This window comes from Marmota marmota, unplaced genomic scaffold (assembly GCF_001458135.2).
Source record: "Marmota marmota marmota unplaced genomic scaffold, marMar, whole genome shotgun sequence".
Classification (NCBI taxonomy): Eukaryota; Metazoa; Chordata; class Mammalia; order Rodentia; family Sciuridae; genus Marmota; species Marmota marmota.
Window position 1 is genome coordinate 16,433,641 of NW_026000016.1, and position 15,708 is coordinate 16,449,348.

General features: G+C 36.3%; 1 protein-coding gene across 1 annotated transcript in view; it reads left to right on the plus strand.

Moving 5' to 3' along the window:
* Window positions 1-4,679: 4,679 nt before the first annotated feature.
* The window catches only part of Wdr64 (WD repeat domain 64), a 140,074-nt gene continuing 129,045 nt past the window's right edge, over window positions 4,680-15,708 (plus strand). Inside the window, exons 1-2 of the mRNA XM_048809781.1 lie at window positions 4,680-4,825; window positions 10,728-10,858. Of these exons, the coding sequence (XP_048665738.1) occupies window positions 4,681-4,825; window positions 10,728-10,858 (276 nt within the window). The 5' untranslated portion in view covers window position 4,680. The remainder of the gene's footprint in view (window positions 4,826-10,727; window positions 10,859-15,708) is intronic.

The following is a 15,708-nucleotide window of genomic DNA, read 5'->3' on the forward strand; positions in this document are numbered from 1 at the left end:
TGGGCCTTTGGGGAATAGTCTACATCTAACCTATAGCACTGTTAAAAACAGAGTTTAGGTGATGAAGGATTTAGGGAGGAGTAACTATTCGATTTCTTAAAGAAACCGGTTAGTGAAGTTGTGATTAATTAACAATATATATTTTTCCCATCAATATTCATTATAGTGAAAGTTTGGTAAACAGGAAACAATATTTGTAAGCTTCTTAAAGGAAAAAAAAATTAAAAAGTTATGCATGAAGAATTAGGAATCAGAATAATTTAGCAACAGAAGCTGGTCAGAATGAACTCCTTAAAACAGTGTAATAAGGGGCTGGGGATGTGGCTCAAGTGGTAATGCGCTTGCCTGGCATGCGCGGGCGCTGAGTTCAATCCTCAGCACCACATAAAATAAAATAAAGATATTGTGTCCACCGAAAACTGAAAAATAAATATTAAAAAATTCTCTCTCTCTCTCTTCTCTCTCTCTCTCTCTCAAAAAAAAATCTGTATTTCCTTTAAAAAAAGAGTGTAATAATATCTTAACAACTTTGAAAGAAAACAATTTCCAAACTAGAATTCTATACACAAATATCATCAAAGGAAAGCAAAGATCAGGATATTTTTAGACCTGCAAATATCAAAAATTTGTCTTGGGCTGGGATGTAATTCAGTGGTGGAATACTTGCTTGGCAAGCACAGGGCTCTGGGTTAAATCTCCCGAAACCCTTCCTCCTGCAAACATATCTTCCAGGTGCTATTTCTGGATATGAGCCAACAAAATTAGGGTATAAATCATAGAAAAGAAAGACACAGGAAATAAGCCAAGGATAAAGGAATTCACAAAATGATGGTAAAGGGTTATGGCCATATGACACCCAGGCCCCACTGTACCTAAAGTCCTGGCTTCAGGATTGTGACTCAAGAGATAGACCCATGGAGGAGTGTTGTTACCAAGATATGTCCCCCTCATGCATTGTCTTTCTATTTTGAATCTGCCTGGCCCAGCTTCTTGGCAATCCCTGGTCAGCCATGGCCACGCACTGTTGAAGTTCCTGCCTCTCAGTGACCTGTCAAAGGAATCATCTGAGAACTTCCCTTTTATCCCAGAGGAGTTCTTCCTTGATGTAGCCTGAGAATTGGAGTTGGACACAATGCACTAGGAGCAGAGAACACAAAGCAACCTATTGTCCTGGCAGGATTTCTATTAGAGGCTGCTACCTGGCCCAAAAGATAGACAGGTTGAGAATCCAACCATGCACCTTATATCACAGTCTGACCTGCTAACTTCCACACATGGTTCTCATAATACTCGTGGAAGCTGAAGTCAAACTAGCTCAGAGAAACTGTTCCCACCAATTATTTTGCTAGGGACTTACCTCTGACAGTGGCAATACCATTTCTTTTCTTGAATGGCTAAGGATGTGCTTGCTTCTAAATATTTTTCACCAATCCCTTTCACAGTCATTTACATGTAAAAAGTAATTAATAAAATAACACATTTGACAAAATAGATGAAAAAGAAAAAGGAATAACTATGCTAACAAAAGCTACTAGAAACCCAGAGACAGATTTATAGAATAATACATACATTGAAATTTAAATAATGTACATAGTTATATTAAAACTATAAAAGTATCAAAGTGTAGGCTGATTTTCTAAAATTAATAGCCTTGTAAGAGCGGGAGACAAGGCATAGTGGCGCCCACCTAGAATCCCAGCATGTTGGAAGGCTGAGGCAGGAGGATTGCAAGTTCTAAGCTAGCCTCAGCAATTTAGCAAGACCCTAAGCAACTTAGTGAGATCCTGTCTCAATAAATAAATAAATAAATAAATAAATAAATAAATAAAAAGGTGTAGGGATGTAGCTCCATGGTAAAGTGCCCCTGAGTTCAATCTCTAGTACAAAAAAAATGTGAGGAACATGATAGATTTATTTTAATATTCTTTAAATTTGTGGTTATATCGTCTTTGCAATAGAAAAAATACAAGTACAGATACATCCTGTATCTTTATAAATGGCCATAATAGTTGTCAAAAATGCTCTAGCAAACCCTTCTAAGATGTTCCCAAATGGCCTTGCCATAACATGCATTTAATACACATTTATACCTACTATCTCCATGCCCACCCCCCATCATTCCACTGATGAAGCATTCCTCAAGGTATAATACACATTCCAGTGGTTAATTTTCAGTCCTTACTATGTATGGATGATCAATAGTACTTTGCACAAGTGACTGCTCCTTTATACTTCAATGCTTATCTGTAAATATTTCCATATGTAGCTCTAAAATATAACATTAAATAATAACAATGCTTTGATATTAACATTTCTGTCATGTGTTGACATCTAACCACCAAGGTGATGGTATTAGGAGGATCTGCCTTTGGGAGATGACTAGGTCAGGAGGGCTCCATTCTCATGAATGGGATTAGTATCCTTATAAAAGAGGCTTGGAGGAAGCTGCCTTCCACAATGTGAGGACACAGAGAAGATGCCACCTCTGAGGAATGGGGCACTCACCAGATATTGGATTTGCTGGAGTTTTGCTATTGGGCTTCCTTCCCAGCCTCCAGAACTATAAGAAACAAATTTCTGATCTTTATAAATTATTCAGTCTAACACATTTTGTTATAACAGCACAAATGGAGATAGACAAACAACATAAAATATAATTAGAATGTCTAATATAATGAACAACATTTTCTTAATATCATCAAATATCTAGTCAGCATTTCAATTTCCAATTGCTTAGTAAGTATTATAATTACTTTCAGTGTGTTCATGGAGTCAGGCTATAAATATAGTCTACACACTAATTGAAGCTTCTGTCATCTCTTAACTTGGATTATTGAAATTGCTACCTAATGGATTTATCTATTTCTATCTATTCTTTCTCCCTTCTAGTTGTGATTCATAGAAAGCAACTAGAGCAATGCTTTTCAAATAGAATTCAGATCATGTAACTATTCTGCCAACTCCTGTATGTCTCAGGGTAAAAGCCTTTACAACAACAGACTATAGGATCCTCTATGATCTGCCCACCTCAACACCCTGAAACTGGCTCTTATCTCCCTTCCTCTCTCTCCCATCCCATATCATCCTAGACAAACCACCCATTTCGCTTTTCTTCAGAAATGTCAAGCAAATGTGGATCTCAGAACATCATTCTTGCTCTTCCCTGGAACATCCTTCTACCATCTATCCATGTGCCATGCTACCTTTACTTCCTTCATATTTCTGCCCAAATGTCTTTTTATTAATGTAAAAATAATTACTTTCCCTGAACTCCCCTGCTCCAACACATACCTTTGTTCTTTCTTCATAACACTCACTATCTTCTAACATATAACTTGCTTATTTGTCTACCTGTCTTATTTTAATATTAGATTGTAAATTCAAGAAGCTAACTTGCTCATTGCTATATCCAGTGCCTCTAGCATGATGTTGGTATTCAGTAAATATTAGCTGAATGAATAGATGGATGAATATAAGAATACATGCATTAGGATCATAGGAAAGGTGGCTCTTCAGATATTGCTGCATTGTATTTTGAAAGCTTTAAAGGAAAGAAAAGAAATAATGTTTTTAGAGATCATAGAGAATGAAAATAGAGCTAGGAGATTTTTCTTTATGTATGATGTTAGAGATTCTCTTTCTCATAGATTGTAGCTAGAGATGGATGTCAAAGAAACAGTACTGGAGCTGAAGGTGTTCCTCAATGTCATTTGCTTTATCTCTGCAAATTCTTGCAAGATGTTTTTAAAAAAAATGGACTACCAAAGGGGTAGGAACCTCATCTAACTCACCTAAACCATAGGAAGCTAATGAGTTGTGGATAAACAGACAACATCTCCTTCCCATAAAAAAATTGTGAAGACTGAAAAATTTGATTCGATAGCAATTGGACTAAATGGGATTGGAGATTGTAATTAGAGGGAAGGGAGCATACAGAAAGGTCTCTTATTCCACTGACATCTTGAAAAACTTCCCTAACAGGAGCTATTCCTTCCTATCCTTAGTTCATTTTATTGTTTTAAATGAAGGTCCATGCATGAAGGAATAAGAGGCATTTTTTAAATTCTCTGTGATCTCTAAAAATGTCTTCACTTGAGGTAGAAATAACAGGTGCTGAAATACATTTGCATCTGTAGCAGTTCAAGCTTCCATATCCAGTGTAGGTACAAAAAATGAGCGTGAACTTCCTTCAAAGCACCATGAGGGAGACAAAAGGTGTGAGGTGAGAAGAGATATAGAAGGGAGAAAGTAACGCCTACTTTTCTTACTTGGTATTTACCCATTTATCTTCCCTCTAAAGAAGTATACACCCACATACAAAAACCTGTAGGAGAAACAAATTTCAATATCCTCCTTGTGAAAAAAGCAAAATGTTACAGAGACATTGTGATGCAATGGGTACCATCTGAAGGACACTGCTAACATTATGAGGTCAGGAAGTTTTGCAGAAATGTTTGCCTGTAGGAAACGCGTTAGACCTAAGCCAGGCTTCCTCCCTACTAACATCCTATGGTAACTCTTACTCCTATCCATAGGCTGGAATTTTGAGATCAAAAGAATGAGACTTAGAGCAAAAATTGAGACAGCAGAGCAGCACTGCAGGAAACGGAAGGTTTTTCACATTGGCAAATAAAATAACTTTTTATTTCTCTACAGAAATAAAAGATTCCCTGTGTCCATATGGATATCAGAGACAAAAAGCATTTCAGCCCTGCAGTTTTGATTAACAATTTCAGAATAGCCGTGAATGGGTTTCAAAAATTGGTTGAAGAGACAGCACTCCAGAAAAAAGGTGAAAGAGCAGGCTTGTTTTTCCCAAAAGAAGGTAAGAACAGTGATTACAGGGAAGTAGAGTTGGGGAGGTTGATTAGAACTGGGAAGTGTTTGAAGCCATCAGAGAAAACCAGTGTAGCTTAATAGCAAGGACACCAAATGTGGGTCCTGAAGATCTGAGTTCTTGTTCTTTCTTTGTCTCTAAATAGCTAATTTGACTTGGGGAGATGTTTTTCCCAATTCTCTGAATCTTCATTGTCTCAATTTTAAAGTTAGAGGATTGGATTAAATGACATCTCGGGGTTCTTTTGTAGGCACTACGATTTGATTGCTCACTGGTTGACCTGGGATTCACAGTAGTTAGTGTATAGTGACAATGTGGAAAGCCTTATGTGCTGCTGTGTTAGCTTTCTGTCACTCTAACAAAATACCTGAGATGATCAGCATAAAAGGAGGAAAGGTTTATTTTTATTTTACAGTCAAAACCCAATTATTTTATTTTTGGCTAAGAGTTTCAGAGGTTTCAATCCATGGCCAATTGGTCTGTTGCTTTGGGGCACACCATATGGGGAACACATAATAGAGGAAGCTGTTTGCCTCTAGGCAACCAGAAGGTAAAGAAAGAGAGAGAGAGGAAGTTGGCTGTGGTCCCAAAATCCCCTTCAAGGGCATATCCCAATGACCTAACTTCCTCCCACGAGGTCCCACCTCTTAGAGATTTCATTACTTCGCGATAACTCCACAGGCTGTTGACCAAGTTTTTAACACATGGGGCCTTGGGGGGCACTATTCAAATCACAGCAGCCATCCTTCTGTATCTAAGGCTATCATGATACCATAAGGACTTTTAGAAGCAATACAAAGTGTCCTGTTTCACTATCTTTCCATTGTCTGGGACAGTCCTCATGTCTCTAGGCAGGCATGATTTGAGCATGCTAAGATAAGGTGAATGTAGTGGACAGTGGTCTGCCAAGAGTATGACTGGCAGAGAACCCAATGCAGAGCCATGGCCATGTTCAAGGGGATTAGTATAGTATGCATTTGGGGGGCCCAAGGACAGTCATAAAGAGTAAGGCTGAATAGCACAGTCAAAACCCAATAGAACAAACGCTCTTATTGAAATAAAAGGAACAAGGGTCAAATAATTGCTAAAGGGACAATGTGGCCTGCCTTATGTGTGCCAGGTTACTTAATCATATGTAAGTAAAAAATATTCATTTTGGGTGTTTGTACCCAAACCAGTATTATTTGAATAGCATTTAATAATTTATGTTATTTTAATAAGTATGATTTAATGTGATTTGCATGGCAATCTGAATAGACAAAGATTACTAACATGTCCATTTTATTTCTGAAAAGACAGGAGGTAGAGATGAGTCACCTGCCTAAGTCACTCAACTTTTAAGTATTAGAGCTAGGTGGTGTAAGTCCTGTTAGATATGCACTTTGGGTAGTTTTGTACTTGGCCAGGCTTTCTAAACATCTCAATAAAACTTAATTTCCCCCAGTCAGTTTATTTCGTTCTCTGTAATTGATTTTCCAAATTCTTACCATCTTTTCTGAAATCTTCTATGGGATCTCTACCCCTCCCAGCCAAGTTTCCTATATTATATGGGAAAGCATGGCCCAAAGACATGAAGTCTCTCAAATTCCCTTTCTTCCACTTTCAAAGTACCTAAAGCAGCACCTGTCCTCCCTCCACCCTTCCAAGGCAGTCACTTTGCTACAACAGCCTCAAAAATCTCCTTTCACTGGCTTTGTCCTCTCAATCTAAAAATATACTCAAGCGCCCTGACCTTGACTTTCTCTTCCCTTTAGCTACCACTGTATATCTCTCCTTTGCTTCTCCACTAAATTTCCTTACAGCATTACCACTTCATTGTCAACCTTCTCCAGCCTGGCTTTCCTCATCACTTTGCTGAAAATGCTCTTACTAAGGTATTTGAGAACCTAACACAGTTGCCAAATTCAATAAATTGTTTTCCCCTTTGCAGCCCACTTAGCCATTTTGCTGCATTGACACTGTTAGCCGCCTCTGCTTCAAGAAATGCCCTCCCACTACATCTTTTGTCATAATACTCTCTTCTGATTTTTCTCCTTTTCATTTTTTTCTGTGCCTCTTTTTCTCCTTGAGCTTTGCCTACTGTGTTCTCACTGGGTCTTATGGTATAAACATCATTTGCCATGCCAGTTTATCTGGTATAACCTTTGACTGGGTCATAGTATTTTTCTCTTGGGTTATTACAACAGCCTATTAATAGTCTTCTTGACGAGAGTGATTCCTTCCTCTATACTTTTCAAAAAGCTTTTCCTTTTACAAAATTAGATCTGCCATATTCCTGGCTTATTAGCTGACCTCTGAAATCCATGTATGTTAACTTGGCATGCAGGCCCATTAACAATCATGCCTCAACTTACCTTTCTAGTCTCTGTTCCTGGCACTTTCTTTCCGCACCTTCTGCCCTATCATAAACTTTTTAGCATTTCTAAGTATGTCAGACTCTTAATCATTGATTTTGCTGCATCATTCCCCCAATGTACAATTCCTTTCCTCCTTTTCTTTTTCTTTCTTTTTCTTTGATACCTGTAAAGTCCTGTTCATCTTTTAAGATCCAAATAAAATATCACTTCTTTGCAAAAAGTCCCTAACTTCCCCTAAGGAAAGGCATCTTCAGACTGCTAATGCACTTATTGCTGTCTTAAGGAATTTACCTGATGTATTTAGCCTGCTGAAATATATATATATTCCTGTCCCTTTTTCCCCACCATTGACCTATGTGTGTTTTGAAGGTTTTGCAACCCTAAGGCGAGCACAGTCTGATGTCCAGGAGGTTCTCCTTAAATGTGTGCTTCACAAATAAGTTAACCTTGCATCCACTGAGAGGCTTGTAATCACAAACCTGCATTGAATATGTCCTCCCTATATAGTTTTTTAAGATTAGATAAAGAGTAATTACTGCTAGACAAATGACTGTGACCAATGACTACTGTAACTGAGGCACCGGTCTGAAAGATTGAGAAGGAAAAGTATAATTGTAACTTATATCAGGCTGCTAATACTGTCTGAAATAAATTTATATTCATTAATAATCATTAGAAAATTAGGCCTACTGTTTACTATAGGCAAGAAGATAAGAATGAGAGAATGTTTTTAATGGAATAGTTGTCTATCTCAAAATTGATATTAGGTAGACTGCAGTAATTTGTCCCAGCAATATTGCTCTTAAATCTTGCCAATGACAATGATAGAATCCAAAACAAACCAGGACTGGAAAATCTGATCAAACTTATTACATGACATTTATAAGGAAACACATATATTGTTCTAGTTAGTGTGAATTTAAAATAACTAAATAACTATTTGTGTGTCTCAGAGTAATTTCAAGTTTAATATGACCAGAATGGAATATTTTATTTTTCCCAAGGAGTGTAGTCCTTTCCCAGTTACTCCTGTTTTGGTAAATAGTACCAACATTTGCTGAGTTCTGAAACCAGAAACCTGAATGCCATTCTAGAACAAGTTTCTCAACCTTAGCACTATTGACCTTTCGGTCAAATAATTTTTTTTTTCCTGTATACATGTACGTGAGGGTGGCATTGGGCTGTCCTATGCATTATAGGATGTTTAGCAGCATCCCTGGACTCTATTCACTAAATGCCAGTAGCACACCCACCTCTAGTTTTGACAATCAGAAATGTCTCCAGACATTACCAAATGGCTTTTGCACAGGTTTGCATGTGCATGGGTGTGTTGTGTATGTGTGTTGTGTATATATGTATATGCATGTGTTTCGGGGTGGGAGTGGTCACAATATCTTCTCTGGACAAGAATCTGTGCTCTCAACTCCTGCCTTTCCTTCACTCACCACTTTTGTTCACATCAATTTTTATTCCATTGTAAGTCCTTGTAATTCTACTTCCAAACATATCTTACCATGTCCAATGGGATCTATAGGGTACTCATATCACTTATCCTCCAACTAGGAACACTTTCAAGAGCAAAAGAGAAAGAGTGTGTTATTGATAATTAAGTTGAGAAGAGAAGTATAAGTGAGACTCTCTATAGCAGTGAGACATGTACAGTCAACTGCAGTATCATCATGGCCCAAGCCTCTGAAGCCCTGGGTTCGATCCTCAGCACCACATAAAAATAATAAAAATAAAAAGTTATAAAATTAAAAATAAAATAAAATAAAATTTAAATTAAAAAAAGTTAAAAATTAAGTCAGATTATCCTTTCCCTCTGTGAAACCCTCCAGTATAGCCTACCATAGTGCTTAGGATAAAAGACCAACTCTGACCCTAGTTTAACCCTCCTGTGTCTCTGGTCTTAGCTCATAGCACTTTCCTAGTACCCACTAAACTATACTTACTCACCTTCCCAGAACACACAGAGTTCTTTCCAACCAAGGCTTTGTGTTTATCAGCCTTTGTCTAAATATTCTTGTCTTCTTTACAAATGACTGACTCCTTTTTTCTTAGCTTGATATTAAATTTTCCTTAGTTTAATAGTCTTATCTTCCTCCTTAAAGAAGCCTTCCCCGAGGTCCCCAACATCATATAATTCTATCACAGTTTCCCATTGATTGCTTTCATCCCACTTATTTCATTCTATAATGCCATTTAGTTTTACTTTGCACTGAGGTTGACATACCCATAAAGTCAACAATCCACAAAGTGCAATTATAAGCTTAAGTATGGAGCTTCATAAATTTGAACATTGGTCAACGTACCTATAGCACCAACCAGACCAAGACAAAGAACATTTCTAATCTTCCAGCAAGTTCCCTCATGCCTTTTTCCAGCAATACTACTTCCTACCTTATGAATAAATAACCGCTAACTTAATGTCTGTCTCTATTAATGAGCCTTACCTGTCACCATCTGTGAATTGTTTGTTAACTTTTTCATTTTCTGATCCTCTGCCTAGAATATAAGCCCCTTGAGAGCAGGAATCCTGCTGGCTGAGTTTTCATTCTAAGTCACATGTCTAGCTCAGTTTTGACACACAATTCTCAATATAGTTGTGTGAACTAAATAAAAGAATCTGATCTCTGTGTACAGTTCGAGAAATCATTGCATCTAACTCTTTTGTGACCTTAGAGTCAACAGTCTTACTGAAACAGACCTCCTATGGAATTGTTTTAGCATCGTGAACTTCCTCAAGCCAAGAAGGAAATTGAGAACGTTTCCCCTGGCCCAGGAAGGCACTAAGGAAGCTGAAGCTGTGACCCATTCTCTAACTAGAATAGCCTAGTTAAACCTACATATGTGTATCTCCTGGCTTTTGTTTCTATAAATTGTTACTCCTTTTGTAAGACTGAAGGAGGAACAATCTAACTGCTTCTCCCCAGGGTGCTCAAACTGCATTAAATTCATTTTTCCTTTCTGTATCGCTTGCTTATTTCCTACATGGGTGGGTGACTGAATCCAGACAGCTGGGATACACACAGTTTTCCTAACTTGACTGCAGGTAACATAACCCCAGTAAATCAGTATATTTGGCAAAATGAAGATTCAAACAGTGGTGTATGTGTGTGTGTGTGTGTGTGTGTGTATGTTTATGTTTACACAGCGTCAAAGAACCAACCAATTATTGTTCTTTGCACACTCTACCTTTCATTTCATTTTAGTTGGTAAAACTTTTCACAATAACAAAGAAGTAATTCATTTTCTTATTTTGGGGTTCCTGCCCAAAATTTCTAAGATAGCTGAAACAAAGGCTGTAGAGAAAGCACAGTCTACCAAAAGCAAGATATTTTCTACAGATTTAGTATTATTTTAGCCAAAGGCCTAGTTATGTTTCCAAAGACAAGATCTTTAAAATGCAGATAAATTTGATTTTTATAGGTTGAAATAAGGAAATGGAAGGTTAGGAAATAGATAAAAAGCTGAAATGTGAAATATAGGCCTTGGAATTTGATGAAAATGTAATTGTGCTTTTTCCAATGCAGATGTCATTGACTATAACAAGTTTTATTCATCGGTTCAGGAACTCTTTGGTTCAGAAGTGAAGACTCAAGATGTGAAATGCTTTTATAGGAAACTGTGCAACAACCCTGATGCATCTATAGACTGGTGTGAGGTAGTCACTTTTCATGTTTACAAGAAATTCAATAGTTGTCTTTGTTCAGAATAAAAAATTAAATCAAAGTATTACTTCCAGAGAAGTTAAATCTACAATATGTATGTATCATGTTTCAATATCTATAGTCACACAATATAAAGTGGGTAAACTAAGTGCCAGTTTAACTATAGTACTGATGAGTAACTCTTAAATATTTTTAGGCCAACCAGTAAATTGGAAGAACTATAGCTGCCATTAACAACAATCAAGACTTTAATAGCCTTAATTGAAAAATTTTTTCCTTTCCATTTCTTTTTTTCTTTCCTTTCTTTCTTTCTTTTTTTTGGGGGGGCGGGTAGGGGTGGGTGGGAGATTGAGCTCAGTCCTTTTTATTTTGTAATTTGAAAAGAGATCTTGCTAAATGCTAAGACTCCTTGAACTTGTAATCTTCCTGCCTCAATGTTTCAACACTGGGATTAAGGAATGTACCACCATACTTGGCAAAAATATTTCTTTTCAATAGCACAAATATATATAAGTGTTCAGTGTGTCTACATTCTTAATATATAAGAAGGTGATTGATTACCTCTGTCATTCCTTGAGTTTTCTGGTTGGTACAATATTAACTCTTGAAACACATGTATATAGAGTAGTTAAATAATTTATTTTTTAGAGAGAGAGAGAATATTTTTTTAATATTTTTTTTTTTTGGTGGACACAACATCTTTTTTTTTTAAGATTGAGAGAGAGAGGGAGAGAGAGAATTTTTTAATATTTATTTTTTAGTTTTCGGTGGACACAACATCTTTATTTTATTTTATTTTTATGTAGTGCTGAGGATCGAGCCCAGCGCTCCGCGCACGCCAGGCGAGCGCGCTACCGCTTGAGCCACATCCCCAGCCCTAGTAATTAAATAATTTTAAAAATTACTTCTCTTCAAAAATCAGTAGATATAGCAGACCAAAGAAAAAGTAATAATTTAAAGAATTTGATGATCACATTTAACAAGCTGATGGATATGTATAAATGGAACTTTGAACCTAAGACATAATACTCAAACTACATATGTGACTATCACAAAATTGAACATCTGTTTGTCTAAAAAGAATACATCAACAAACTCCAATAGAACAAAATGAGAAACAAAATAAAAGATAGTCCAAATCTCAAAACCAACAAAATAAGATAAATAAAAAATTAACAATTAACTTTGGAGAAAAAAATAACAAACAAAAAAAGATGTCTACTAAGGCTTTAAGGAACACATAATTCCCATGTTATATTGATTATTTTTATAGTCTAAGAACAGCAGAAAATCTATCCAACTCAACTTTATGAGGCTAAATTAACACTGAATTGAACAAAGGAACTAAACCAATATTATTTGTGAATATAAATACTAAAGTCCTAAATAAAATGCTAACATATTGACTTCAGTTGTGCATTTAAAAATCATTTCCAAATACAATTTACCCCAGAAAATGAAAAGGATAGTTCAATATTAGAAAAGCCACTAATATACTTCTTTTAATAGGTTAGGAGTAAAAAAAAAATACAAAAATCTTAATCAGAGGTCAACAAACTAAGGCCTCAGGCCAAGTCTGGACAGCTACCAGTTTTTGCAAATAAAGTTTATTATAGCAGGGCACAGTAGTACATGCCTGTAATCCCAGCTAGTCTGGAGGCTAAAGCAGAAGGACTTCAAGTTTGAGACTGGCCTGGGCAACTTAGAGAGACCCTATCTCAAAAGAAAAAAGAAAAAAAGGCTTGGGGGTAGAGCTCCCTGGGTTCCATCCCTAGTACTTAAATATATATATACACACACATATACACACACATATATATTCTAGAACACAATAATACAAACTCATTTACGTATTCTCTAGAGCTGCTTCTGCCTGATAATACTAGGATTGAACAGTTCTGATAGAGACCAGATGGTATGCAAGTCAAACTGCATAGTCTTTTTTAGAAAAAGTTTGTTGACACCTGATCTTAAAGTAAAATAAGAATAAGGAAAATATTTGACAAAAGTTCAATAGCTATTCCTGCTCTTAAAAGAAAAAAAGGGGCTTGGGGATATAGCTCAGTGGAGTGCTTGCCTAACATGTAGGAAGCCCTCAATTCCATCTCCAGTACTGTGCCAAAAACGAAAACAAAAACAAAAAAACTTAACAGAATAAGACTAAGAGGACATTTCCTTAACTTGATGGTTTCTATTGCTACTGGAGCAAATTACTGAAAGTTTAGTAACTTAAAGAATTATGTCAAAAATTCCATGGATCAGGAGTTTAGGAATAGCTTAACTGAGTCTTCTGCCCAGGGTCTTGCAAGACTGTGAGGTGTTGGATTATATTCTCATTTGGAGGCTCCAGCTGAGAATAATATGCTTTTAAAGCTCATTTTAAAGCTCATTCAGGTTAACAGAATTCTCGTTCTTGCTGTTATAAAACTGAGGGTCTCAGCCTTTGAATGGCTGGAGGCTGGAAGCCACCCCCTCCTCCTAAGGACTGTCTGCAGTTCCCTATCACATGGACCTTTACAGGAGCAGTTCACAACATTTCTTCCTTAAAGGCCAGCTTGAAGGCTAGCTTCTTTTATTGTAGGCTAAAACATAATCATTAGAGAAATAGTTCATTACATTTGCCATACTTTGTTGGTTAGAAGCAAATATCAGTTTTGATCATATGAGAAAGAGAGATTATACAAAGTGTGAGTCATGTTTATGAGTAGAGGAGAGGCCCTTTTAAGAATGTGTCCACCATAGGAACTTACCAGAAGTGTATTTAAGTAAATATCATATTTAATGATGAAACACTAGTAACATTCCCATTAGAGTCAAGACCATGAAAAAGATGCTTCAACTTCAGTGTTTTGTTGAAGGTTACAATGCAAAAAGAAAAAAAAAAAAACAAGAAAAGGCTAAAAATATCCAAGAGAATCCTACAGAAAACTATTGGAAGTGAGATGAGAGCTGAAGAGAGTCCAAAGAAGATGAACATGTCAGATCAATAACTTCCACAAACCACAATAACCACACCTCTGCTCCACTAAAACTATCAGGAAAAAAATTCCATTCAGAGGAATAACAAATAGTACAGAATATCTTGGGATAAATCTATTAAGGAGTATGTAAGACTATGAAGCCCTACTGAAGGAGTAAGAACAGAAAAATAGAAAAGCTTAAATTGTCTCCAAATTATACATTTAACAGAATCTCAATAAAAAGCCATTTTATAGTTAATGTGGCTAGAACTAATAGATACCTCAACATACTAGTAAATCAATTTTAGTACATGTCTATTTGATAATTCCTATAAATATTTCAGTTTGCTTATAGCAATTGAAAACTATTCTCGCAAACTTCTGTGAGTACTAATAAAACTTAGATTATCTACAGATTAGTTTGGAGATTCTTCTATGGAGCATATATCTAAAACATATTCATTTTTACAAGAAATGAAAGTAAACATAGGATTTTCACTTCAATTTTTGCGTGACTATGATATCTAATTGAAATCAGAATGTGCAATATATATGAAAATATAAAATCTGGGCAAAAATAGAAATATACACAAGTCATTAGAAGGATCATGTTTCAAAGGTAATGAATTCTGATTAACAAGCTTCACTCCCTTCTCTTCCATGAGCCTGTTGCTTACATACAAATGATGTTTTACCAGAGACTGCACTATAAACATTTTAGTCCTACATTCATGACTAATTTCCTAAGATGTCTTGGATTTTGAGTTGTAGTTTTCTGAGAGGTTTTCAGTTCTGTAATAGAATTTTATACAGTGATGATCTATTTTTCTAGAACATATTAAGAGTTATTATTTATATTGCTAAAATCAGAGTGAATTATACTCAGGATACATTAAATAGAACTTCTAAGTATCTGCCAGATATTACTAAGGAAGGGAGACCTGGTATACTGAACAAAGGTTGGGCTGGAATTTAGATATGAATTCCTGCTTAGATTGTTTAGGTAAAACCAGACAATCAAAAACAGCTGAGAAAATCTGGATTTATCCTTAGTGAAGATAATATAACAAAACCTCATAAAAGCTTTCATAGGAAAGATCATCATCCTTGAGGCTGAATTCTTATACACTAGAGACCTGCACAAACCAAAGAGTTGCCATTAGTCATGTGAGGCTAACTGAACCCTGGAAATATGACTAGTCTGAATTGAAATGTTCTGTAAGTGTAAAATACATATCAGATTTCAAAAGCATATATGAAAACAATGTCTAAGTATCTCAAAAACAACTTTTTGTGTTTACCTGCCAAAATTATATTTTGCACTGGCCATGGTGGTGCACCCCTGTAATCCCAAGTGGTTCGGGAGGCTGAGGCAGGAGGATCACATGTTCAAACCAACATCAGCAATTTAGTGAGACCCTGTCTCAAAATAAAAAATGTGGAAAAAAAAGTGGGCCAGGGTTGTTTCTCTGTAGTTAAGCATCCCTGGGTTCAATTCCTGGTACAAAAAAATGAAAAATGAAAAACAAATGTGTGTATGTGTGTGTGTGCATGTGTGTGTATGTATTGCATCTATTAAGTTAAAATGTATTAATAAAATTGATTTCATCTCCTTCTTTTTACATTTTTAATGTGGTTACTAGAATATGTAAAGCTTTATATGTGGCTCACATTTCCTTTCTATTGGATAACATAGAAAATGTCAGAAATAGAAGTAGGACGTCACCTTCCCTGTTTTCGACTGACCGCAGCTCATTCAGCCATAGATCAGGTAATTTCAGGCTGCAATTCGCCTGCGGCTTGCAGACAGATTGCTAGGGTTCAGCGCCTGGGTGCTTCTTAGAACCTGAGTTTATCGGAGCGAACACCGAGCGCGGGGCGGC